At 38.3% G+C, this 27,816-nt stretch overlaps 1 protein-coding gene across 1 annotated transcript; it reads left to right on the forward strand.

Moving 5' to 3' along the window:
- Positions 1–258: 258 nt before the first annotated feature.
- Positions 259–27,754, forward strand: LOC137388864 (non-structural maintenance of chromosomes element 3 homolog). The gene is made up of 9 exons (XM_068075334.1): positions 259–381; positions 7,730–7,799; positions 9,355–9,418; positions 9,676–9,755; positions 11,585–11,682; positions 21,302–21,384; positions 23,202–23,244; positions 24,423–24,603; positions 27,281–27,754. Exons 2-9 carry the CDS (start codon positions 7,740–7,742, stop codon positions 27,413–27,415), a joined length of 744 nt encoding a protein of 247 aa, XP_067931435.1. The 5' UTR covers positions 259–381; positions 7,730–7,739; the 3' UTR covers positions 27,416–27,754.
- Positions 27,755–27,816: the final 62 nt, after the last annotated feature.

A 27,816-nucleotide genomic window follows, 5' to 3' on the forward strand; every position in this document is an offset into this window, starting at 1 on the left:
TGATAGCCGAGGTGCAAGTACTGCGACATACTCACCGGTATCAAAGGTTGACATTTACGACTGGCAACAACCATAATTAATGTAGGACGTCTTTGAAATAATTTGATTTACTTGAGTCATTACACATAACCAACACTTCAAAATCTAAGTCGAACACTTACCGACTCCATCATCAACAACTCCAGACATTAGTTGATTTTTTCCCCCAAGGATCTATGGTCTATTCGCGATCTTTTTGTCGACTTTCACGGTTTTCAAAATCTATCGAACTTTTCGCCTTTTGATTGCATGATTAGGTACTTCAAAACTAAGTAATCAGTTGTGCAACCATTTTCTTGCTAGACGTGCTTTGACTCTCAGTTGATAACACGAGGGCTATTAGTGAGTTATTAGTTATTTTACCCTTTCCAATCATATCGAACTTTGCAAGATATGAATATATCAACTGTCCTGTTGTGACTAGGTAGTTTTTCATGCCATTTCTATACCGAGACAAATGTGAATTAAAACTGTGACTGCCTAGTGTGGGATTGTCAGATTTTGTTTTAGGTTTTTTTGCGCTAGACAGTTGACATGTTTTCCCATCATAATATTGTATATGTTTGACCATCATTTTTTCTGAACACTATACAATCGCGAATATGAGATGCGACCTCAAATAAAACTTTCTGTATTTCTAGTTAGGCAAGCAATATGTGTTGTTGGGCTGATGAATTAGGATTAAGATGAGGCAGATGCGTTTTGTATAACTGGTTTTAATGGCTACCGGAAAACGAACCCCCCTATAACCTCCAACTAATGATTAATTATATAAACTCAATTAAAGTATCTTTGAGATTATACCACATCCCCCGTTCCAGATGGATGTTTGCAAACAAAGCATACATAACCAAATAAGAAAACATATGTAACTCAAATATCTTTGGTAATAAACAAGGAGTGTTTAACAAGTGATTGTCCGATTGCAATGTTTATGTGACTAGTATTGTCCGAGTCCATTTAGGGTGTTTAACATCTCTCTTGACTAGTAAAGCTCATAATTCTGGGTAAGATATCCTGGTACCCTCTTCGACCTCTGCGGTCTACTAAACCTGTGGTCTGAGTCAACGTGCCTGGCCTGTGGGCTCTCTCGTATCGCCCTGCCCTCTGCGACAGTCGACTCAGACCCCCGACATCCACCTGGACTGGCCTGTGGGCTCTCTCGTATCGCCCTGCCCTCTGCGCCTCTGGTGGAGCCAGGAGAATAGACATCCTGACTACGTTTGGGTGTAGTCTGTAGTTCCTCCTCTTTTGTATTATTTGCAGATTGTTCCATGTCTACCAATGCACTCCGGTTTCTTCTGACTATCCCAGTATCTGTTTGGATCTGGTAGGACCTTGGTGCTACTTTCTTCACTATCATACCATCTTTCTGACTGTCCCGAATATAAACCATTTTATCCGGTTTGAGTTCTGGTAGCTCCTTGGCCCTGAAGTGCTTATCATAATTCAGCTTTGTAGCCTGTCTCCTAGCCCCCTCGCTCTCAACAATGTGACTTCTATCAGTCTTGTGAGGCATCAAGTTAGCCTGGAGAACAGGAAGGTTTGTTTGTATCTGCCTTCCCATCAGCAACTCTGATGGGGTATAGCCATTATCTAGAGGTGTGGCTCTATAAGTAAGCGAGCTCAGATGTGGGTCTTTGGGGTTTGATCTCCAAAGTCCCTTCACAGTTCCAACTGCTCGTTCAGCCTCTCCATTAGCTTTTGGGTAGCGGGGTGAACTCGTGACGTGAGTAAATCCATATTCTTCTGTAAATTTAAGGAACTCCTCTGAGGCAAATTGAGGGCCATTGTCTGAAATGACCATCTCACAAATTCCATGCACCGAGAAGATAGACTTCATTGCCTCAATGGTGTCTCTCGAAAGTAATGAGCAAAGTTTCCGGACTTCAATCCAACGGCTGTAGTAGTCTACTAAGAGTAAATAGTGACACTTTTGAAACTCCAACAAATCCGCCCCAAGACGTTGCCAAGCTCTCTCGGGGAGTGATGAAGGAAGAAGAGGTTCCGTAGGAGGTTTTGAATTGACTTTACAGACTCTACAGTTCTGTACCATCTCCTGAATTTCTGTTGAAATCCTGGGCCACCACACAGACTGTCTTGCTCTCAATCTGCATTTAACTATTCCTTGGTGGGCTTGGTGAATAATGTCAAGCATTCTCAACCTCTCACTCGAGGGAACCACAATACGATCATCATAGAGGAGTAGATCATCAATAACTGTAAGATGCTGCTGCACTTCCCAGTAAGGTTGAACACTTAGGTAAGCATCTGTCTTGTAGACTGGCCACCCCTCTCGACAACATCGGATAACTTCCAGACATAATTCGTCTTTGTGTTGAGCCTCTTTCAGTCTGTCAACAGCTACATTTGAAGGAATAACACTCTGTGCGTATTCTTCAACTGCCTCGATCAACATGTGATCCTTTGTGCTTGGAGATTCTACTGGCGCTCTGGATAAGGCATCTGCCAAGCAATGAAGTTTCCCTTGCACATATTGAAACCTAGGCGCATACCTCATTACTCTTAGCCTCATCCGTAAGATTCTTGATGGCACCTGGTCTAACTCCTTAGACATCATCAATGGCACTAGAGGCTTGTGGTCTGTCTCTATAGTGAAAGCCATCCCTCGGACAAACTGATCGAACCTCTCGCATGCCCAAACGGTCCCCAAAGCTTCTTTCTCAATAGCAGCATAGTTCTTCTCCGTCTCAGTGAGAGATCGTGAAGCATACATCACTGGTCGTCTGTTTCCATCTGGCTGAACTTGCATCAGAGTGGCTCCCAAACCAATATTGCTAGCATCTGTGCTGACAATAGTAACTAACTTCGGGTCATAATGTGCCATAGTCTCAGCAGATGTCAGAGTATCTCTAACTCTGGCAAAAGCATCCTCCTGTGCTGGTCCCCATATCCACTCTCTCTTCTCTTTCAGCAGCTCTCTCATAGGAGCGTTGAGAATAGCAAGATTTGGAATGAACTTTGCCATCTGATTCAACATACCATTAATGCGTCTCAGATCTGTCTTACTGGTAGGAGTGGGGAAATCCTGAATAGCTGCCACCTTAGTGGGATCAGGTCTCACTCCCTCCTGACTAATAATATGACCCAGAAAAGTCAAAGAGGATCTCCTGAACTCGCACTTCTGAGCATTGAGCGTAAGTCCAGAGTCCTGGAGAATTCTAAGCACCTCTCTGAGTCTCTCATCATGTGTTTGTAAGTCTTTGCCATGGACCAGAATATCGTCCATGTGGCAAACAACTCCTGGTACACCTTCTAATAGCCTCGACATAGCTCTTTGGAAGATCTCTGGAGCACTAGACACTCCAAAGGGAAGTCTGTTAAAACAATAACGTCCAAATGGTGATAGAAACGTAGTTAGTCTCCTAGATTCTTCTTCAAGATTGATCTGCCAAAACCCGCTGTTGGCATCGAGTTTACTAAACACAGAACTCTTCCCCAATTTAGACAAACTCTCCTCCACTGTCGCCATAGGATGGATCTCCCTTTTGACTGCTGCGTTTAAGCCAGTCAGGTCCACACACAAGCGTACGGCTCCGGAAGCTTTGGGGATGGTGACTAGTCCACTGCACCAGTCAGTCGCTTCAGTCACTGGTGATATCACCCCAGAGGTGACCATCTCCTGTAACTGTAGCTTAGCCTTCTCTCTAAGTGGGTGAGGTACTTTCCGTGGTGTATATATACATGTGGGTGTTATATTGTCTCTTAAGGAAATCTTATAGGTATATCCCTTGAGCAATCCTAACCCCTTAAACAACTTGGGAAATTCTGAACAAATGTCATTGAGTTTCAGAGTTTCATTTACATGACAAGTTACCAGATTTAATGCGACACAAGCATTTCTACTCAAGAGCGAGGTATTTTGGTTTTTAATAACATAAGCTTTCTCGCTATGTTTTATGCCTTTATAGGACATTTTAGCCTCAAATACTCCCAATACCTCTAACTCTTTTCCACCAGGACCATGTAGTATGGTATCAGGTGGAGATAACTTCATCTGGTTGACCCAAGGTTCTGCATGACTGACAACCGTTCCATCAGCTCCGGTATCCAGTTTGAAGATAGTTTGAAATCCATTGACATCTACTTTAGCTTGCCAACACTCAACTTCTCCAACAACTAGTTCGCCTGTAAACAGGAAGTTGTCATCATTTTCTTCCTTGACCTCATTGATGCGTTTAGAACGACATACTCTCGAGTAATGTCCTTTCTTTCCACAGTTTCTGCACTCTGCTTCCTTAGCTGGACACTGATCTTTAGCGTGATTTGGAGTTTTCCCACACCAACTACATTTTTGTGCTTGACTGTTTGGAAATTTATCACTTGGTTTATTCTGCTCTCCACTGCTAGCTCTCGAGTGCGATTTCCCTTTAGTAGCCGGTTTTGACTGCTCAGAGCGCTTTCTAGCTCTGACAGCATTGACTGCCAACTGACTGGACCCTCCACTCATAGACCGCATTGTAGTAGATGTAACCTCATGTGACCTGCATAACCGTACAGCTGTTGCCAGTGTAAGATTGTTGCCCTGAGAAATCAACCTTTTTCGCAGTTCATCTTCTCTTAGGCCTAACACTATCCTATCACGTAACATTTCATCTATAGGACTTTCAGCTTCTGCTGGTGCCCCCTCCGCAGCACGATAGTTAAATAGACAACTACTTGCTAACGTTCTTAACTCAGTGTAGAAAGCATCAAAGGACTCTCCAGGGAGTTGTGTACGTGTGTTAAACTTATATCGTTCATGGATTGTATTCCTTTCACCTATACAATATTGTTCCAATATCTCTAAAACCAAGTCACAAGTCTTATCCACATCTCCTGTCCCTGCATACCTAGCTGAGTTATCAATTATCTTGCTAGCTTCAGTACCAGCTGTATATAACAATAACTCCCGTTGGTATTCCAGTTCCTCCCCTCCCAACCTGGACAAGACATAATAAGAGCGCCACTTAGCTTTAAAAGTCCTGAAATTGGCTTCTTTGTTACTGTCTAATATTAATTCAGCTGGAGGGTCAATCCTTGGCATAGACCTTGGAATAACAACATTCGGAGCGGCTTCAACCTCTTCATCACCCATTTTTACGACTATTTCGCTGCCACCATGTGTTGTTGGGCTGATGAATTAGGATTAAGATGAGGCAGATGCGTTTTGTATAACTGGTTTTAATGGCTACCGGAAAACGAACCCCCCTATAACCTCCAACTAATGATTAATTATATAAACTCAATTAAAGTATCTTTGAGATTATACCACACAATATATGCTTCAAAAACTTTATATCGCAATGAAACTTTGTCAGATAATGCCTAGATATGTTTTGAGTGAGCTCACAAAAATCGCAGCAAAAGATATAATAGATCAAGAAATACAGTAAAATTAGTACACACAGTTAAGCGCACAATTAACTGCGGTATCACATCTTGTCAGACATTATGGACAGCACAATGATCAATAATTAAAATATATTAATTTTGATTTATTCTCCTATTTTCGAGACTCAATGAAATACATATATCTACCTTTATCTGAATCAGTTTCATAATTAGAGCTAATAGCAATGCTAGATGCATTTACTAATATATTTGTCATAAGTCACCATTGCAAACAAGATGGCTAACTGCTGAAAACTACTAGCTAGGGCCATGTCAACACCATTATTAGTTCTTGCTCAATTAAAGTAAAGTACAGTTTCTATAAAAATTTGGGACTAAAAACAATATTATTCAGTGCCATATATGCAAATTTGTCAGGATGTTGTCACTGCGATAATGATAGGCCATTTGATATTAAAGAACTGAGAGCTAACTTTAGCCATGCTAATGGTTAGACTGACGGAACTGGTATACCTGCTCAAAGGGAGCTAATAAAGCAGATGAAAAATAGGCTCCAGTTGAATCGTTGAAAAAACTTATGAAAACGGGGTAAGCAAACCAAGAGCAAACAAATAAATAAATGCTGTGCCATCATATAGATTGGATCAAGCCAGATAAACATTGTTAGCAGTTGGATCAGATTCTCGATGAATCAGCAAACTGACACAGACAAAAACTGTAGGTTGTTTTATCTTGCATCACACATTTAGGCATAAATTTAAATTGTTTATCTAGCATCTGCACGCTCTGCTAAAAATTAGTAATTTTTCATGTTTGTCTTAGCTGTTGTAGGCTGCACACATTATTGCAAAGTCTGCCATCCATAGAAGGCAACATTGAGTCTTTTTACTTACATCACGATAAGTAAAAAACACTTATATCCCTTCGCTAAAAACCCTCTATCCTAGCTACATTTTAATGTTACAAACAAGAGAAACAAGGCTGCTATATATTGCCTTTTACAACTAACAAATATTTACATAAAGACGTTTTTCTTGATAGTTTATCAGGGAGTTGCACAAAAAGCGCATTTTTCACAAACAGCCCAATTTGTATTAATAGAAACCTCATTTGCAACTGCATTTACAAACCCTTTAGCACATCGAGTACACATTAAAAAACTAGCTAGGTCACCATGTCACATTTTACTGAGAAAAAGAAATTCATCTCGAACAAGTATGGAATTACCCATATTTTTTGCGATGGTCTTGTGAAGTAAAGTACGATCAACTCATTGCCACAACTTGAGTTATAGATCAAGATTACAATACCTCGCCCTCACTCACTTTCACCAATATTTCATTGAGGTGTACCAGTGATGAATTTGTGCTTGCGAAATTGGTTGTTGAGCCAACATGTTTACTTTCATTAAACGTGATTTCCTTGAAAAACAATCAACATAATAACAACTATAGTCTTATCAATATAATCAATATAGTTATGGTACTGCTATCTGCTCGACTAACTATGACTTGTATGTAATTGCTTTATGGTTGTTAAAGTTAAGTTGTTCATCGAGATTCGTGGTTTTATTAAAACCACAAATGTGGAATCGTCAGATTTTGTTTGTTTTTTTGTGCTAGACAGCTGACATGTTTTCCTATCATAATATTGTATGTTTGGCCATCATTTATTTCTGATCCTTTTATAGAATCACGAATATGAGATGAGACCTCTAATAGAACTTCCTGTATTTCTAGTTTGGCAAGAAATATATGCTGCAAAAAAACTTTACATCGCAATGAAACTTTGTCAGATAATGCCTAGAGATATGTTTTGAGTGAGCTCAAAAAAATCAAAGCAAAATGTATAATGGCTAACTATAACTTTTATGTAATTGATTTATGGTTGTTAAATTTAAGTTGTTCATCGAGAATCGTGGTTCCAGCAAAACTCTGAAATTTATCTGAATACTAATGCAATCATTCTATTGTCTGGTGGTTTAGGGAGTAGCAGGCTTCTCCTAGCAGTCTTTTTTATATATACCTTGGGAGTTCATAGTACTCAGTCAATTTTTCACTATATATTTGTATGTTTGTTCATAATTGTTCCTGTAAGCTCACCATGAAATGAAGCTGGTAGTTTCAAACATACAATTGTCGTAGGTCAATAGGCCGTAGGTCATTTTTGCTGCCTGATAAAGCACCGCGTGTGCTAAAAGATGTTTAGTCATCTTGCAAATTTTTTTTTCTGCCTTAGTTCTAAAGTATGTACAGAATGTTGAACAGTGATTGTTTTTTTAAAACCTCTTGTATCTAAAGTGTGTTGCTGCTATTTAATGCACATTTGTTTGTAGAAGGCTGAAAATGACACAAATTTCTCAAGGTGACAGTGGGCGGTACACAGATGAAGATATTGATAATAAGGTTCTTTTCTGTTGCGATTTCTCTATACTTTGACGTCATAAGTCCTGTTTGATGCTAATCGTATGATATGGGTTGGACATATTCGCTCATGAATGGCAGAATACTATGTTCATGTTGTGTGTGTTGGAACCAGTGTTTGATGACTCACCACTGCACAAATACAACTGTTATAATATTTTGTTTGGAATTTCTAAGTAGGATTTTTATGTAGAAGAACTCTGTTGTAACATTGTCTACAAGTAATTCCGAATTCCCAAAGTATTCAAGAAAAAATAGCCATTTCCTAATGTTAAGTTTGGTGCAGTTCATAGGCTAGACTGTAGCTTTGTATAGGAAGGACAAGTCAGAGTCCAATTGAACGCATCAAGAAAGCCAATCATTTGTTAATGCAGGTCACACAAATCTATACAAATTTCAAATGGTAATTTGTGCAGTTATGAAAGTGCTTAGTTTTCAGTTCTTAGAGGGGTATCAATTACAGTTATACCTTGACATATTAGTGCCCCAACATCTGAGACAATCGAGATACGAGTAGAATTTTGAGCAAGTTTCTTCTTTGAGATGCAATTAATCTTTGAAGTACGAGCATCAAGAAAGCCAATCGTTTGTTAATGCAGGTCACACAAATCTATACGAATTTCAAATGGTAATTTGTACAGTTATGAAAGTGCGTAGTTTTCAGTTCTTATAGGGGTATCAATTACAGTTATACCTCGACATATTAGTGCCCCAACAACTGAGACAATGGAGATACGAGTAAAATTTTGAGCAAGTTTCTTCTTTGAGATGCAATTAATCTTTGAAATACGAGCTGGTTTTCGATGGCCACTATATGGCTAAGTATGCAAGAGGCCGTTTTCTAGAAAAACATCGCTCAGTCTTCTCAAATCAATTTGAAAAAGTTTTTAAAAGGCCAGCTAAAAGTTATAGTGAACGCGAGACAAACAGCACCAAACCGGAAACAGATAATAAACTAAAAAACTACAAAGTTGTAGTGAGTTTAGCAAATGATTAAAACTTAGCTTCAAGTGTGTGTTTAGTAAGCTAAATTCATTAAAGTTAAATTCAAAGTTGGTTAATTCGCGTGAAAAAAGTTTTGAATACCGAACGCGTTGCTGTCAAGCCTCTCTCAGACTGCCGTTAGCCACTACCTCTGTTCGAAGCTAAAAACTCAGAGTAACATAGTAATGTGGTGTTACATTTTATTGCAGGTTTTATCTACTAAATAGGTATTTGTTTGGTACATTGTCAGCGTAAGTGCTTATCTTTATGTCCTTTTGGAGTTATAAGCACCACATGGCATTTCCATCAGTGTGATTGTTACCTTTCTGTATCAGTCACTTGAAAACCATCAACATTTTTGTTTCCTACCATCAAGAGACATAAACAAGCAATTCAAATACAGAACAATTTTTGATGCCATTTTGACCAACTCTCTCTTCTTTCTTTTCCACATTAAGTATTCTAAGTGATTCTCAAACACAACAAATATAGAGTATCACACCTTGTAAATATCATCGTCTCTTGCGATAGTATATCATGTATTGTTTTACAGGCAAGAGATTTGGTGAGGTTCTTTCTTGCGACTAGCAGCCGAAAGCTGCCTATTAAAAGGCAAGGTAAGATAGATAATCAAGTGATTAGCATCTATTCAGCTCTTTGGTTAAGAATGCTTTAATTAAGCTCTGAAGGAGTTGCGCATTAGCTAGAGATACATTTCTTCTGGAGTTAGAAAGAAAATGTGTTGTTATTCAACAAAGCCTAAGGCTATGTAAGGCCTAAGGCTATGTAATTATTATAGTAGTTCAAGTTTTATCCTTTCTCCACTCTGTATGATCTTTGTTCATGTATGTATTTGAATGACTTTCTGCTGCAGAGATAATGGAAAAGGTCATGAAGGACATGTCAAGGGCATTTAATATAACCTTAGAGAAAGCTCGGGTAACTATGAAAAATGTAAGTACAAAACATCTTACATTATTCCTTTTTGTCTCACTAGGGATTTCTTGAGGCTTTGTGGCATTGATTTCAGCTTTTTATTGCATTCTTCTCTGTCATGGACTTATGCTTTAGTACTATGTACATGTTTAGCATTTGAAGTTGTCAGTCAGTGTCAACCTTGGGTGCGTTTGAGTTCCTACACTCGCCCTACACTCGAGTATGTGTGAAAAATGCAGTGGAATATAAGTATTTGATAAATAATCATTTAGGTCTATAAATGTTGTGTTATCCTCACTGTGCAGTCTTCAACAATATGTTATCAACTGCGTTAGTTACCCTTTCTAGATGATGATACATCCAATAAAAACACGTTTAGTATTTATTAACTTGACACATTCACTCGACAGCCAATGGTTTAGCCTTTCACTATTAACTCATTTCAATGATCTCTAGAAATGATTTTTACTGTTTGATTGGGAGACATATGATACCCTATTGTCAACAAGGGCTTTGAAGGTTAATTATAACACATTACCGTGTCCTTAATTCATCAGAAAATCTACTGCAGTTCCTGTGAAACTTCAACGGCATGTGATTGTAATCTGAGTTGAGAATCTTAGAGGTTGACTTGCGACAAAATTCGCATTACAGTTATTTGGTATCAAAAGATTCACCATGTCTTACTCTGCTGTGTTGTAGGTGCAAAAGATATGGAAATGTGATTACAAGCTCTTAAAAGCTCAAAAACGAACAGATGATCGCAGCCATCACGAAACCGCTGTAGATCGAAATCACTTTATTTCTCTGACGTAGTCATTACATTTGGTTATTGTTTTGTCACGTGATGTTCTCACGTAAATTGAAACTCCAATAAAAGGCTCAATATTAAACTTCTCGTAGCACTAGTTTATGACAAACACTTCGGGTTTTACCGAAGACCCTGTATTAAGTATAGATGCTCGCTACTTTACAGTTTTGTTTTGGCTTGGTCTAATCGTCTGGTCGTAATCTGATCATGTGCCCCATACTTCGCGAATAATTTCTGCAGCACTTTTCGATTATCACAGGTGATCAACAAGCCCGTCACGTTTATCAGACATTGGTATTGGTATCAGACGGGGTTGCCATGTTTATCAAAAAATGATATGCACTCCTTCCAGCTAAGGTTAAGAAATTAAACAAATTTTCACGGTAGGTTAAAAGATGTCAGTACTGAAAGTGACAGCATTACAATGACGATAAAATAGACACGTAAGAACAATAGACATGGTTTTATTGAATGCGTGAAGTATATTTGTGAGAATATTTCCACGAATGAGGTTGCGTGAAAGTGTAAACAGAAGCTATCTTGTACAACTGCATCTTATTTTAGCTGTTTTGGAAAGAGATTCTAATCTACGGTGGTTTTGTGATGGCTGGGATTAATTGTTTGTTTTTGAGCTTTTAAGAGCTTGTAATCGCATTTCCACATACTTTGCACCTACTACACAGCAGAGTAAGACATGGTGAATCTTTTGATATCAAATAACTGTAATGTGAATTTTGTTGTAAACCAACCTTTAAACATTTTTGCCGTTACTCATCTCGCTACACTGTCATAGCAACTAGTGCTATCTGGTAAGCTGAGTAACATAGGTGTGTAACATAGACCTTAACTGCTAGCATTCTAGCAGCAATGGTCCTATGTTACAAGTCAATTGTTTTTCTCTGCGCTTAAAAAGCATTAATCGTGTTCGCTATCACATAGATTGCTTGACTTATCTGTCCTTAGATTTGTCCTACATACGGTAGTTCCTGATTAATGACTCTTTAAACTCAGACTGGTCTCGTGTCATCTTTTATAGACATTCGGATTGGATATTGTACCACTTGAGCAGCCAAATAAGACATTTTGTGTTGTTAACCTTCTGGAGCTCGAGTCAACCGATCCTCACCTCACATGGTTTGTATTCTCCTCAATGTGAATGCACTGTCTATGGTTCACTCGGAGTTGTCTATCTTACAATCTTGACTACCCTAGGACACTTATATTTCGTTAGTATTTAGTTTCGTGAGTAGCATACAAAGTGAAATTTTGCTGCATTTTAATTTCGCATCTCTGATGAGTGCGAAAATATGGTGATGTGAAAATAAATGCAGTGGAACAAACATAATTAGATTCCTCAGGTTCAGTTCACCGGTAAGAAATTTTTTTTTCAATTTGGAACTAGTTTGTAATTGCGAACCGGAGGTAGAATTGTATGGACGAGATCGATAAGCAATTTGATCGCTTGCTGCCATTTGTTTCTTGGACTATCAATGAACAAAGCTGTTTAATTCCGCGTTTTCGCTCGTTCGTTATGATAATTTAGTTTCGCTCATAAAATTTTCGCGAGAGGATGACTCCACGAAAACGCGAAAGTTAGATGAGGCGAATACATAAGTGTCCTAGGGTATGAGCTGTCAGGGGTCTTTATGCGTGTTAGAATAAGAGGAAGTTTGGAAACTGACATAGATATTCTTCAGATACAGATGTCAATTTATATTAGCTAATGGCGCTAATTAAGACAAGTTTTTAAGCTGCATGAAGAGTTTTTCGAGCTACTCCGTTAAATCTAATAATATTCGACGTCAATCATGGGTTCATGGCATGTCTGTTTCACTCACATAATAGTACATTTATACACGGCTCTGCTTTTCATGTGTGATAATAGTCTTTGTTCCCTCTAAAAGATTGATTTTCAATCATTTTTATTTTACAAGGCAGTCATTTCAGCCTATGGGAAAAGATGATTTGAGATTGTGATAGCTCATTTTGAATTCGGGGTTTGGAATGCTTGGCCTGTGTGCAGCAAGTTGAAGTTCGAGTTCCGCAAATGCTTCTGGTGGTGCCAGTAATTGGGTCTGACCTCTCTTCCAGATCAATAATACGGTTTATTCTACACTCGGTCATGCAATTTACTTATCTAAAGTTTTGTGAAAACAAAAGCATGTGAGACAATGCCAACTGCATCCGAAATGGAATAGTTATACACAATTGTCACTGTAGTTTCAAGCTCTGAAAACAAGGTTTAGAAACTGAAAAAAAATACCGGATTAAATTTAACAAATGGATATTTTTCGTATGATAAGCTTTAGAACAATAACTTCATCCAGGCATATAGAAGCAATGCTTTTTCCTCGAGGTTAGATAGGGTGAACCAACTAGAATCTTGGTCAATGAGCACAGGTCGTTATCATATCAGTACGCTACGTTAATAGCTGGTTTTTAAGTGCTTATAATCGATGTTCATGCAGCATCTTACCTTGAGCCAGTCTATCTTGTGCGTAGGTAGCTTCTTGTGCTACATGCTGCAGTGCCTACATAACCTACAGTTATGTGCAAAAGAAAGGGCCCACCCTAAATTGTTGTGTATTTCGGACAGTAAACCTGCGCTGAAGCAAATGTGTTCGTTCCAAGTATAATAATGTATATATTTTTGGAATCAGCAGCTTCTGGAGAATCAGAACCCGATGTCATTTTTGATCTATCCTGCAAAATGTAATGTCTGGGATAGAATTTCCAATGCTCGAATTCCTGAAGTCCCGTTTTCGCTGCCTTATGTACACAAATTCTAAATTTTGAGAATGCTAAAATTTTAATATCATCTCAAGAATAAGTTGAAGTGTCAGACAAACTTCAAAGTGAGTGAATATCTCACTTCAATCAGAAGCTAGAGCAAATTAAAAATTGGCCATTGTTTGACGGGATTAGCGAAAATAGACTAGGATCAAAGGAGGCATATTAGTACTTGCTAATCCATTTACACTGGAATTACTCACATCAAAAGAAAGCTGAGTAAATGCTGAGTCTATTGATATATAGTTTAGGTAGATTTCAACAAGTTGGCACAATTTTATGAGCATTTGAAATTTGGTCTACATGTACATATATTGGCAATGAGAATCAGAGGTGGGCCCTTTCTTTTGCACATCACTGTACTGCGCTACCAAATTTTCTTTAAAGGTTGACTTGCAACAAAATTAACATTACAGTTATTTGATATGAAAAGGTTCACCATGTCTTACTCTGTTGTGTTGTAGATGCAAAATATGTGGAAATGTGATTACAAGCTCTTAAAAGCTCAAAAACGAACCGTTAATCGCATCAACACGAGACCGCCGTAGTTTGGATTCCCTTTCCAAAACGGCTCAAATGTGACGTAGTTGTGGTAGATGGTTTCTGTTTACACTTTCATGCAACCTTATTCATCGAAATATTTTCACAAATATACTTCACGCTCTTAATATACTAAGCTCTTAAAAGCTCAAAAACTAAAAGCCGCCGTAGATTGGAATCAGTTTATTTCTCTGACGTATTCATTACATTTGATTATTGTCTTGTCACGTGATGTTCTCACGTGAATTGAAAGGCCAATAAAAAGCTCAATATAAAACTTATCGTAGCACTAGTTTATGACAAACACTTCAGGTTTTACTGAAGACCCCGTATCAAATATAGATGCATGCTACTTTACAGTTTTGTTTCGGCTTGATCTAATCATCAAGTCGTAATCTGATCATGTGACCCAATACTTCGCAAATAATTTATGCAGCACTTTTCGATTATCACAAGTGACCAACAGGCTCGTCATGATTATCAGACAATGATATGTACTCCTTCAAGCTAAGGTTAAAAAATTAAACAGATTTTAAAGTGACTGATTTTAAAGATTTCTAAAAGTGACAGCATTACAATGACGATAAAACAGACGCGTAAGAACAATACACATAGTTTTATTGAATGCGAGAAGTATATTTGTGAAAATATTTTGATGAATTTGGTTGCATGGAAGTGTAAACAGAAACGATCTTGTAACAATTACGTCCCATTTGAGCCGTTTTGGAAAGAAAATTCAAACTAGGGCGATCTCGTATGGCTGCGATTAACTGTTCGTTTTTTAGCTGTTAAGAGCTTGTAATCACATTCCCACATATTTTGCACCTACAACACAACCGAGTAAGGCACAGTGAATCTTTTGATACCAAATTACTGTAATGTGAATTTTGCTTCAAGTCAACCTTTAAGATTTTCTCTTTGGTTTCCCCTGATTAGTCACACTCATTTTGCAGTTCAAGCTATATTTGACGTCACAGTCTGACTTAGTTACAGTCGCAGATCTGATTATATTTGAGGTCACAGTCTGATTTAAATACAGTCGCAGATCAGACTGTATTTGAGGTCACAATCTGACTTCGATACAGTTGCAGATCAGACTATATTTCAGGTCACAGTCTGATTTAGATACAATTACAGATCAGACTGTATTTGAGGTCACAGTCGGACTTAGATAAAGTTGCAGATCAGACTGTATTTCAGGTCACATTCTAACTTAGATACAGTCGCAGATCAGACTATATTTGAGGTGACAGTATGACTTAGATACAGTGGCAGATCAGACTGTATTTCAGGTCATAGTCTGACTTAGATACAGTTGCAGATCAGACCGTTTTTGAGGTCACAGTCTGACTTAGATACAGTTGCAGATCAGACTGTATTTGAGGTCACAGTCTGACCCTGCCTCCTTTATGAGCTTGTTCAGCTTTTCTACATTTGGTTCACTTTGCCTTATGACTTTATGCTATCTATACTGAAATGGAGGATTGTAGCCATGCATAAATACAAGCATGTGATCTGCCTAAATACCTGTGCAATCGCTCCTCTAAGCTTTCAGCGTATAGCTTGCTATGTACAATTTTCTGTTCACCATTGCATCATTCCAATGATGAAGGTAAAAGAATGTAAAGGCAGAAGGCAAATCGCTGTAAATCTGTCTTTAGGCTATGGCCTTTGTTGTTAACTAATCGTCCAGCGAGTCTTAAAATACAGCCAAGCATTGATCTATGATTATCTTAGCATATGAGAGTTTAGATGTTTGACATAAAATTGAACAAATATTTGTTTCTACATCCTTAGTAGTTTCCAGCATTCTTTATCCAAAATCTATGAAATTATTGCAGGTTTGCATTTAAAAAAGCTGGTAAGATTTAAAAATTAAACTAAAGCAAGTAATATCTCACGTTGGTTTTTCTAATATTTTACCTAACACTTGGTAATATATATTTACTAGCTGCATTACCCGTGTTCGGGAACAGATTTACGTAAAGCAATAGTTTTATTGGTAGTTGTCTTTCATACTGTAAAACAACTCCAAATATGCAATCTACTGAATTTTTGGTGCTGATCAGACTGCTACACATATGCAGTCGTGCATGTCAATAATATTGGATAGACCATTGGAAATATGCAATGTGTTCTACAGGTAGTCTACAATGCATCAGTCTCAAGCCACTCAAATCGGAGTTGTCCTAATTTTGTACAGAACTGATAATGAAATTGACATTGCCAGGCAAACTGAAGTTCTTCAAACTGGCAGTATTGAAAAGTTTTACATATTTTAAGAAATTGTAGAAAATATTTTGCTTTTGCACTACTAAGCTATCGCCAGCATTTATTGAATTGAGACTTCTACATGCTTAAAACACTAATCATGACTCACCAGTTCTTCGTCTATAGCCTGTGTTTTGACATGGTATATATAAACTGTGCAGCAGTAACGTGGTTGTGTTGATAAAATTTATTGTCAATAAAATTTACTATATAAACTACATTTATAGCCTCTCGCCTTTCCAACATAAGGCATTACATTTGGAGCATTTTTGGACATTTGTCCCTTAGAAGAATTCAGCCCTATACTGTGTAGCAGAACTGTAGTCAAGTGGGAAGTTTTCTGCCCATACACGGCTCCTGGTAACAGCTGCTGTAGTTAGTGCATCTCGCTGTCGTCGCCATTTCATCTGTTCTGAAAATTCAGCTCGCCGAGCAGCTGTTGTAGCTAGTGCATTATGTTCTTGTCGCCGCTGCACCCGCTCGGAGGTTTCTGCACGTCTGGCCGATGTAGCGGCTGCTCTGAGCCGTTTGAGTCGCTGCTGGGTCGGCTCAGCAGTCTGCACTTCTAGCAGCTGCAGCATCTATTCTGGCCTGCTCTCGATGTACCTGTGTTTGTTCAGCGGTTTCTGCTCTTCTAGCAGATGCTATTCTGTTTCATTGTAAGCGTAGCTGTGTTTGCTCTGCAGTTTCTGCACTTCTAGCAGATGCAGTAGCTATTCTGTTTTGTTGTAGGCGTAGCTGTGTTTTTTCTGCAGTTTCTGCACTTCTAGCAGCTGCAGTAGCAGTTCTGTTTTGTTGTGGGTGTAGCTGTGTTTGCTCTGCAGTTTCTGCTCGCCGAGCTTCTGCTTTGCGAATTCGGTCTTTTTCTCTACGGGAACCAATCTGTTCTTGCGTTTGACCAGTAGGCTTTTTGGGAGGCATTGTACTGCTTCAAGCGTTTCTAAAAGTGAATGAGATGGTGTACTTTTTTTGTAATATACGCTGCTCGCTTTCTTCTCCCCGTCGCCTATCGGAGTGCCCGTGCAAGTTCTGTAGTAGCTGTAGTTCTGTAGCACTTGTAGCTGGAAAAAGTAAAAGTAAGTCAGCTGCGGAAGGTAATGAACATGTTTACTATCACGAACAGTGGCAAATCCAACGTTTTTTAAGTAGTGGATGTGTGGCAATTCATAGACAATACAACATTGAATAAGACGTACTAACCTTTTCGCTGTAGAAATTTAGTAGGTAAAACGCAGTAGCAGCACCCGTGCAAGTTTTGTAGTTCTGTGGTACTCGTAGCTGGAAAATAAGTAAAAGTAACTTAGTTGCGGAAGGAAATGTACATGTTTACTATCACAAACAGTGGCAAATCCAACGTTTTTAACCCTTTCACTGAAGTAGACTAATTTATGCATTTTCTATGGTCAACCGCCGTAGACGCATATTTGCGACTTTCCCAGCAATTGCTAGTAACTGAATTTTATTATTCGTTGATAACGTAACCAACGATCTTTAGGGCTTTTATAGTAGTGACAGTGTTATCCGAAGATTTCTCTATAAAATTAGCCTAAAATTTAATTGTAATATTTTGGTTGAGAATTTCCAACTTAAAAACAAACAGTTTAATTACAGTTTAAAAAAATATGTACTCACGTTGATGACATTATAGCCAATTCAGATGTTTGTGATTACGCAGAAATAGCAAATAGCAATAGCAAAAAAATAGCAATAGCAGCACTGACTCTGATGGTGGTGGAAGTATTGGTTTTGTAAGAATAAGCAACATTGTAGGGGATCGCTTCGTAGCCTCACATAGCTTTATCAATGCGCTGAGTATAGATACAATGAATTTTTTGAATAGCAGTGTTTTGTTAACAGGTTGGCAAAATCTATGATATTGTTATAGCTCCTTTTACTGCTTTTATAACTAAGGCAATGCTATAACAACACTATATCAAACCTAGCGTAGCTATCTCAATCAATCACGTTACTGATAAATGCAGTCAATGAAATAATTCAAAGAACCTTGAGTTCAAGTTTCCTATAATTCAAATAGCGTTCTTGAGTTGATCTCGATCCCAGTGCATCCACCACGTTGGAAATCCGGACTCCAAAAGAATACCTTTTTGTCTTCCAAATCTCCCACCTCAGGTTAGTTAGAGACACTCTGCCAGCGTCTAACAATCTTATTGGATCTTTCCTTAAACCTGACAGTTCTAGCCTGAGACGCAAAGGTAGAAAAGATGTTGAATTAGACTGATGATGTCGTTTGGTAGAATATCAATATTCTTAGACTACCTCCGCTTTCTAACTTTAGCTTTGTTCATGTTGACGTGATTGCAGCCCATAAATCAATGTTATTGAAGGTTTCTCTTCCTATGAATGTTGTGAGTCAACCTCCGCAACATTCTATTGTTCAGAATATATAGACTCCGTCTTGTTCAATTTCAGCTACCGTATCTACTACATAGAGAACAGCGTTTTTACAGTGGTCGCAAGAAACAAATGTTCACGTGACCTTCCTGGTACACGTTAGCAGTAAATATTAGAGAGAGAGAGTAAATATTAATTATATGTAATTTACTACTCATTAATTTATTTAATGAGTAATAAATTTTATTTAATTCACTACTAATATTTACTACTAATTTGATTTTACTGCTTACTCATATTAATTAAGTTTGCTTCGTACGACCGAATCGAAAAAGAAAAGACCGCTCTATAATCTATTTATACTACTCATATTCGGGAGTTATCGGTAACTCGATATATCGAGAAGACAACTCCAAAAGACACGATATTATTAGCATAGTATTTATCGTCCACCCCTACGATGAATAGTAGGTTACGTATTATAATAGAGGCGTGTACTAACCGGATATTCCTATTAATGCGCCCAAGCGGAGAAAGAAAAACCCACAGAGTAGCCGCGCCCTTACGTATATAAGCCGCATGGCTCACAAACCATCAGAAAAAAGTAGCGGCTAATAGTCCGAAAAGTACGGTACTCTATAAAGCGGACAGACAGATAGATAGACAGATAGATAGACAGACAGACAACGATTGCCGTTTATATAGTAGATATTACCGTTGTTAGTTTAGATTCCCATTTCACGTATCTACATCAACCCACCCACCTCTGAACCTACCTATTGCTGCTCCGTAAAGTAACAGTATAAAACGCAGTAAATAATGAATCCATTGACCAAACAAGAGCAACGCAAGTGTTTGGGAGCTTTATGATAAATATGTGCACACAACTCCCGAAAAGTATCCATCAATGGCCATACCCAAACCCTTGTACCGAAATCCCATCAAAAAATTAAATAATTTTTTTGTGGAGTCATTTAAGTATAATAATGATACAAAACACATATAAACCTATTTAAATATGTTACCTAGTCTTTGAACTTTCTCGACAATATCCTAAAACTTACACATCTGATTGGATGATACATAACTAGAAAGATTAATTTGGTCTAAATTTGCCATTAAAACCTGACAAGCCTGTTTAATCAAAATTAAGACCGGCCAACAAAATGCCCATAAAGCTGTGCCACAGATAGTAGAACCATAAAGCTGTGCGCATTTTACTAGAAAAACGTACCAATTTCACCAGTTTATGGCATTGTCCAATATTCGAAGGTTTCTGTAATAAACGTAGGCCGTTTGAGGCGTAAACCGTAGACCGATTTACAGGTACGAAAATGTGGTTCACAGTTTATCAGCCTACGTGTTTTTGTCCAATTACCGAAGTTTTCATTAAATTATCTAGAGCATTAGCCAAATTTAATTATATCTTATGTACAAGCTAAGGCCGAACTACAATGCCCATTCATGACAAGAACATTTCTTTATTTTGCTCCAGTTTGCAGAAAACCTCCAGACACGTGAATGCTAATGCTTGCTTTCTGTTACAGATCGCTGTCAAAATCATTCTACATTCAACACAACCAACTTTCAAACTGTATATTACACAGCAGCTCGCCGTTTTACTTGTAATATTGCATTTCTACTATTGCAGGGAGAGATATAAACATAATCTTTTCCTTTCATTATTGCTGTTTGTTTTACATAATAACACCCAGTACTTTACAGCTATCATTGCAGTTCCCCTATTGCACTGCAGTGCCATTTGACTGCTAATATTGCATTTCTCCTATTGCAGTGGAGAGATATAAACAAATCCTATTCTCCTTTCATTATTGCTGTTTGTTACATAACATCCAGTAGAGTAGGCCTACAGCTATCATTGCAGTTGGGTTGCAGTTCTCCTATTGCAGTGCAGAGATATAATAAACGCATTTCATTATTGCTGTTGTTAGTTAAATTATATACATTACAGTAGGTTAGGCCTACAGCTATAATTAATATTTATTGTATTGTTGTAAAACGTAGGTTAGAGATAGTAGTATATTAGGTCTGATTTTTATACAACCTTTTGTTTTGCATAATTGACCTTTTGAATTTCATTTCAAAGCTACTTGACAACTACCATGGACATACAACCTCCCAAAAGACCACGTCGTCGCAGTGGCCGTCCACGTGTCTCCCAATTATTACAGCGCAATAGGAGGAAAAGAAGGTCCGCACAGCAACCATCAACATCAACTGCTATTGTTCCCCAACACGTTACTCAAAATATTAACAACAACTCATCTGATTCAGAGAATTGTTTAGTAGATGTTGTAGGCGATGCAAATGACATGGACTAGGCAGCCTCTTTGTTTCTAGATGATGATCATGATTTTATGGACATTATTAACCATGAAAATATTGCACCAAATATTGCACACAACATTATTGCTCCTCCCAATGCTGCCTCCTCCATCAAATTTCTCATTTTCAGCCTTTAGATTGTTCTGATTTTCAAAAACTGCGTAACAACTATGACAGGGAAATTTCTAGTTAGTATAATAAAATATTCTGTCTCCAGTTTTTTCATTGTTTGTATAATCTATCAGTTTCAATGCTATTTATAATTCTTTGAAATATATAATATGACATACGGTGTGTTCTTTTTAAAATATTAGTTCTTACCGTGACAGTTTTGCCATACGACGAATGTGTTATATGTTTTATAGGTCAAAGTTTCTTTGTACATCGAATAGCTAGTAGTAGACTAAATGCGCATGCGTAGGCATATCTCAGACTAAGATGATTCGCATTACAGGGGTGACACCGATAATCAGCATGCAGCCCTTCTCATGATCATACTCAGTATCATACTGATGGCTGGGGATGTAATAGGGGACGGTGAGTTGACCACCCAATAATACATAAATACTTTAGTTATTGCTGTTCTTTCTTCAAACAACCAGTAACACATAAAATGGTGAGTGTTAGTGGGTTAACACAGCTGTTTAGATATTTATCAACAGCATATCAAGTAAAATATAAGTCTGCGTTTACTTGCAAACAGTTTTCATTTGGCGTAATTATCTTTTTAACTAATGTATTGCATCTTCTAATGTATTGCACTAGTTCTCTCCTCTAACTAATATATTGCATGGGTCCCATATCTAATGTATTGCACTAGTTCTTTCCTCTAACTAATGTATTGCACGAGTTCTCGATCCTATCTGATGTATTGCATGATTTCTCTTCTTTAACTAATGTATTGCACTAGTTGTCTCCTCTAATTAATGTATTGCACTAGTTATATCCTATAACTGATGTATTGCACTATTTATTTCCTTTAGCTAATGTATTGTACTAGTTCTCATTTCTAACTAATGTATTGCACTAGTTATCTCCTCTAACTAATGTATTGCACTAGTTATCTCCTCTAATTAATGTATTGCACTAGTTCTCTCCTCTAACTGATGTATTGCACTAGTTATCTTCTCTAACTAATGAACTGCATTAGTTCTCTCCTCTAATTAATGTATTGCACTAGTTATATCCTATAACTGATGTATTGCACTATTTATATCCTCTAACTAATGTATTGCACTAGTTATCTCCTCTAACTAATGTATTGCACTAGTTATATCCTCTAACTGATGTATTGCACTAGTTATCTCCTCTAACTAATGTATTGCATTAGTTCTCTCCTCTAATTAATGTATTGCACTAGTTATATCTTCTAACTGATGTATTGCACTATTTATATCCTCTAACTAATGCATTGCACTAGTTCTCCCTTCTAATGTATTGCACCAGTTCTATCTCATCATCATCTCTCATCGGTGATTATAATTAGCAATAAGGCGAGTAAATTATATTAAACTATATGTAATATTACATTTAAGCTAAAAAAGTAATGATCCATAAAAGGGTTTTTATTACTCTACCTTAGGTAGGGGAAAGAAGTGCAACCTTAGTGATAAGCAGCTCGGAGGTAGAGATGGTGATAAGGGAGTTCAGTGTAGTCTACTAAAACCTAAACTTTATCATGTCTGAACTAACGTAATTTTTACCGCCATGAAATGCGACGCTGCCCTGGTTTTTCTCGTTTTTAATCAGATAGATCACATCTTGCGTGCAGATTCTCAATCCAAATTGCTACACTACTTTCATGACAACAATCTATAAACACATTCATTGAGAGCAATTGTTTAAGTGCATGCAAAGGGGCATATTTGAGTTTCTGATTGGATAGGTGTTAAGATACTAGGTCTCAGGAAGCAAATGGAGTTTTGAAAATAAATATTTTTGAGACTTGGAGCAAGTGCGTGTGAGCAAGTATGGAGCGAGTGCGTGTGAAGTATGAATAAAACCAGCCAAAAATGTGGAAACACAATGTTTGTGCAGACTAACAGACAGACACACAGTGGCAGGGTTGGATTTTTTAATATAAATATTATTTGTGTCTTTTTATTATTTACTCTCAATTTTACCAGCCTTTTCACCCTCACCTACGAAAATGTAATGTTTCAAATAATTTTGGAAGTTTTTTTGTTAGAAACTTCTTCTGGTATGGAGTCATCACCTCTTTGCTCAATTTTCACATCAAACTATAGAGAATTTATATGTTGAGGTTTGACTGTACATCCTTTATCTATTTTCACTTCTGCTAATAGAAGACTTAAAACCGTGTTTTTTAATAAACTTACCATTTATTGTTGTAGATGATTTGTGGAAGGCTCTCAAGCATTTAGGACTGGACTATGAGTAAGTAAGCAAACCCTCTGGTCTACTTCCTGCTGAACAATCAGACTTCAGAAAGCTCTTCGTTTTATATAATTATTGGTAGTCCACACAATTAGAACAAGATTATGTGCAAAGGTTTCAGTTGCTTTTTTGTTTATGTCCTAGATTTCTTGATAAAAATCAATCTGTTGACATATTCTATACCTGCAGCCGTTAGTAGCAACCATTTCTATAACTCCTTTGATTAGTATTTTAATGATGAGGTTTCATTTGTATACACAGTGAAACTTCTGCGAATAAAAAATTTTACATTCGAAATTTACAAGTTACGAGACATCTTTTTGTATAAATATTGCTCCAGCATACAAAAGATGTTTGTAGATATTGTTATTTTTCTATATTATGTATTCTCTCAGCTGTCAACCGTCTGGTACCTCTTCCCATTGTTTATTATTTGGAGTTATCACATCGTGTATCACATAAAGAGTAGGCCGACTTGTTTCTAGTTAGTCAAGGTCTGTGTTTTCTTAATGAAAACATAATTTTTTAATCCGTGCCGCTGTAAATAAATCTTTCTACTTCAGTTCTTAAAACATGTATTCTGAACAGAGTGAAGACAATGATGCAACTCAAACCACTGATCGTCGTCCTCCGACTTTTCACAACTTTTGCTTAGCCACGTCCAGACGGCCAACGTCAAAGACAAACAAACATACTATCCGTAGTTTCCATTCGTTACTTCTCTGTTCTTTTTTGCATGCTTACTTTTTCTGTGTATTATGTAGTAATATAATTCTAACATGTATTTGTTACAGGTTTTAACTACTATTTATAATTTATACAAATGTTATCTCCATGTTATGTGAGGGTTTTGGAATGGATTGGAGCTTTTACATGGTGACATTCATTCCTACCTACAAAACTCTCTACTCACAAAACGGCTTTCAAGACAGATTAATTTTGTAAGGGGTCTACTGTATGAGTGTCTGTCTGGTCCAGCTCTGTGCTTCAGCATGAGGCTGGATCAGAAAGAAGCTGGCCCTGTGATTGTGATGGACACACAATGCTGCATTTTGTAGCAGCACCCTCTTTACCGGTATTTTCACATTTGGTTTGTGAAATGTTTATACTTGTTTTCCTTTCATCTTTCAAATCCCATTGATCACGGCATCAATGCGATATTGGAAAATCTTTTTTAGAAAGCCAGACAATGAGGTGTTTGGAGATGTGAAGAAGCTGGTGACGCAGGAGTTCGTGCAGCAAGGCTACATTGTTTATAGCAAGCTGCCTGAAACTGACCCCGCCAAATATGAATTCAAGTGGGGCACCCGTGCCCAGCTTCTCACCACTAAGGATGATGTGCTTAGCTTCGTCTGTCAGGTAAATATATTTAGAAATCGTTTGAGGTAGATTTAAAGCGAACTTATTTGTGTCAGTGTGATCTAGTAATCAAGCAAACTTCTTTCGCTGCTAGGCCATAGTTGCTGACACACAAAACACCATCATTACAAATTACAGTCATGATCATAAATAATAAAAGTCTTGGTATATTGAATAATTCAAATAAGAGGATTTTTACTAAATCATAAGTCTAATATTTTTGATGAACCCAACACTTTATGTATCAAATTGAAGCTGAGACTCTATTTTTTTCAATATAATTAATTTCATAAAAGTTGTAAGTACTTCTCTCATTTTCATTGTCGAGTTAATTTTTAGTAAATTTCACCAAATCTTCTTGTTTGATCTTTCAGCCACAATTTTATTCCAAACCACCTGAGAGAGAAATTTTGATCTTCAAACAAATTTTCAGCATTGTGCAAGAGAGCAAAAGAAATTAAAAGCCTTTAATGAGCGTTAAGTAGTCATGAACTGTTACAAAGGAGGAGCATACTTTGCAATTTTTATTTATAAAACAATAAGGGTGTTAATATTTTCGAACATGACGGTTTTTAACCATGCGTATTAAGTCATTTTCAGCAATCAGAATCTATAGTTTAGCCTATGATTACATATAGATTCTACACATACATGTATGTTGATCTGAGAATAATTGCATCTTCCTACATATACATATTGTCTGTAATTGCTATATATGACTTTTGAATGACAAGTTAATTTTCAATAAAAGCCAAGACTGTGTTCCTATAAACTGGAAATGTTGGAGGGATTATTCATTTTATTAATATGGCTGTTGCTTTTGCCAAGCTACAAATTTTCCTGTCACTTATGGTGCCTGTAGGAAGTTTGCTGTCTTAGATATTTTATGTCAGCAGTTCTCATTCCATATGAGATAAATGTACCCCATACCTCATTGCAGTTGTAGTAAGTGACGTCTTTGGATGTTTGTGTATGAACAAGGTCTGGAGAGCGTTATCTCATTCCTAACTCACTGCTTTCTCTCCCTCTCTCTCCCCCTCTCAATCTCTCCCCCCCCCCTCTCTCTCTCCCCCCCTCTCTCTCCCCCTTTTTCTCTCTCCCCCTCTCTTTATCCCCCCTCTCTCTCCCCTTCTCTCTCCCCCTCTCTCTTCTCCCTTTTCCCCTCTCTTTCTTTCTCTCTCTCCTCCTCTCTCTGTCACCTCTCTCTCTCCGCGCTCTCTACCCCTCTCTCTGTCTCTATTACCCCTCTCTCTCTCCGCCTCTATCTCTCCCCCCTCTCTCTCTCCCCCTCTCTCTCTTTCCCCCCCCTTTAACTCTCCCCCTCTCTTTTCCTCTTCCTTTCCTTCCCTCTTTCCCCCTCTTTCTGTCCCCCTCTCTATCCCCCCTCTTTCTCCCAACGTCTCTCTCCGCATGTCTCTCTCCGCCCCTATCTCTCTCACCCCTATCTCTCTCACCCCTTCTCTCTCCCCTCTCTCTCTCCCCCTCTCGCTCCCCCCTCTCTTTTCCCCTTTCTTTCCTTACCCTCTCTCTGTCCCCCCTCTCTCTCCCCCCTCTCTCTCCCCATGTCTCTCTCCGCCCCTATCTCTCTCTTCCCTTTTTCTCTCCCCCTCTCTCTTACCCCTCTCTCCCCCCTCTTTTTCTCCCCTCTCTCTTTCCCCTCTCTCTCTTCTGCTTTCTCTCTCTCCCCTTTCTCTGTCCCCCTCTTTCTCCCCCTCTCTCTCTCTCCTTCCCTCTTCCCTTCCCGCTTTCTCCCCCTCTTTCGCTCTCCTCCTTATCTCTCCCTGTTCTCTCTCCCCCTCTTTTTCTCTCTCTCTCTCTCTTCGCTCCCTCTCTCTCTCCCCCCCCCTTTCCCTCCCCCTCTTTCACCTCTCTCTCTTTCCCCCCTCTCTCTTCCTCCCCCTTCTCTCACCCCCTCTCTCTCTCCGCCCTTATATTTGCGCCCCTATCTCTCTCTCTCTCTCTCCCCCTATCACTCTCTCTTTTCTCTCCCCCTCTCTCTACCTTTCTCTCTCACCCCTCTCTCACTTTTCCCCCTCTCTTTCTCCCATCTCTCTCCCTCTATCTTTCCTCCCTTTTTCTCCTTCTCCCCCTCTTTCTCTTCCCCTCTCTCTCTCCCCCTCTCTCTGTCTCTCTCCCCTTTTATCTCTCCCCCCTTTCTCCCTCTTTTTCCCTACTCTCTCTTCCCCCACTCTCCCTTCCACTCTCTTTTCCCTACCCTCTCTCCCCTTCTCTCTTCCCCCTCTCTTCCCCCCCTTTTTCTATCCCCCTTTCTCTCTTCCCCTCTTTCTCTCCCCCTCTCTCACCCCCTTTCTCTCTCTCTCCCCCCCCCTATTCTCTCCCTTTTTTTCTCCCCTTTTTTTTCTTTCCTTTTCTCTCTCCCTTTCTCTTTCCCTTTCTTTCCCTCCCTTATTCTCCCTCACTTTCTCTTTTTCCATTTCTCTCTCTTCCTTTCTTTCTCTCTCTTCTTTTCTATCTCTCTCCTTTTATATCTGTCTTTTTTTATTTCTCTCACCCCTTTGCTCCCTGTCGCTCTTTCTAGCTTTTGCTCTATGTCGCGTCCGAATTTACGAAAGGAAATATTTTATGCATCTGATAGGAATTAGTACTGGTCGCAGTGGCGTATGTATGACCTCATTATTAATCCCATAGTTAATAATCGTCACCTTTGATCATTCAGATATACGATCAAATGGAGATGTTTGAATGGCCGATACAATATGACGCAATACACGGGGAGGGTGCTGCTGCCGCAGCTAAGGCAGCCTATCCTAGTGCTTCACAGTCACAAGAATCATCTATGGAGACAGACTAGGTTTAATGAAGCAATGCTCTACTTTGTCGCACCTTATCCTGCTGACTCTATTTTTTTGTTACAAACTTCAATTTTTTCATCCAGCTGCTAGTTATTATCAGTCTTGTATATTATCTACTGTAAATAGTGTATATGTGTCTGTAAATATATGCATTACAGCTAGATTAATACAGTTAAGTTTTTCAATATCTGAAATTGTTTTAATTTCACTATCACTGTGCATCAGCGTATCTTATTGGTATACCTCATTCCTTGAGTTTTTTCAGCATCTACAAAGGTTGAGGATGCATAGCGAATGTGTGGAGATTCTTGTTGTCCGTTGCTTGTTCTCCCCTTGTTCTGCTTCTTATTCCGTTATAGCCATCTAAAGTGGTTTTAGATTGAACTTTTATTGTGCTTTC

This window comes from Watersipora subatra, chromosome 2, assembly GCF_963576615.1.
Source record: "Watersipora subatra chromosome 2, tzWatSuba1.1, whole genome shotgun sequence".
Classification (NCBI taxonomy): Eukaryota; Metazoa; Bryozoa; class Gymnolaemata; order Cheilostomatida; family Watersiporidae; genus Watersipora; species Watersipora subatra.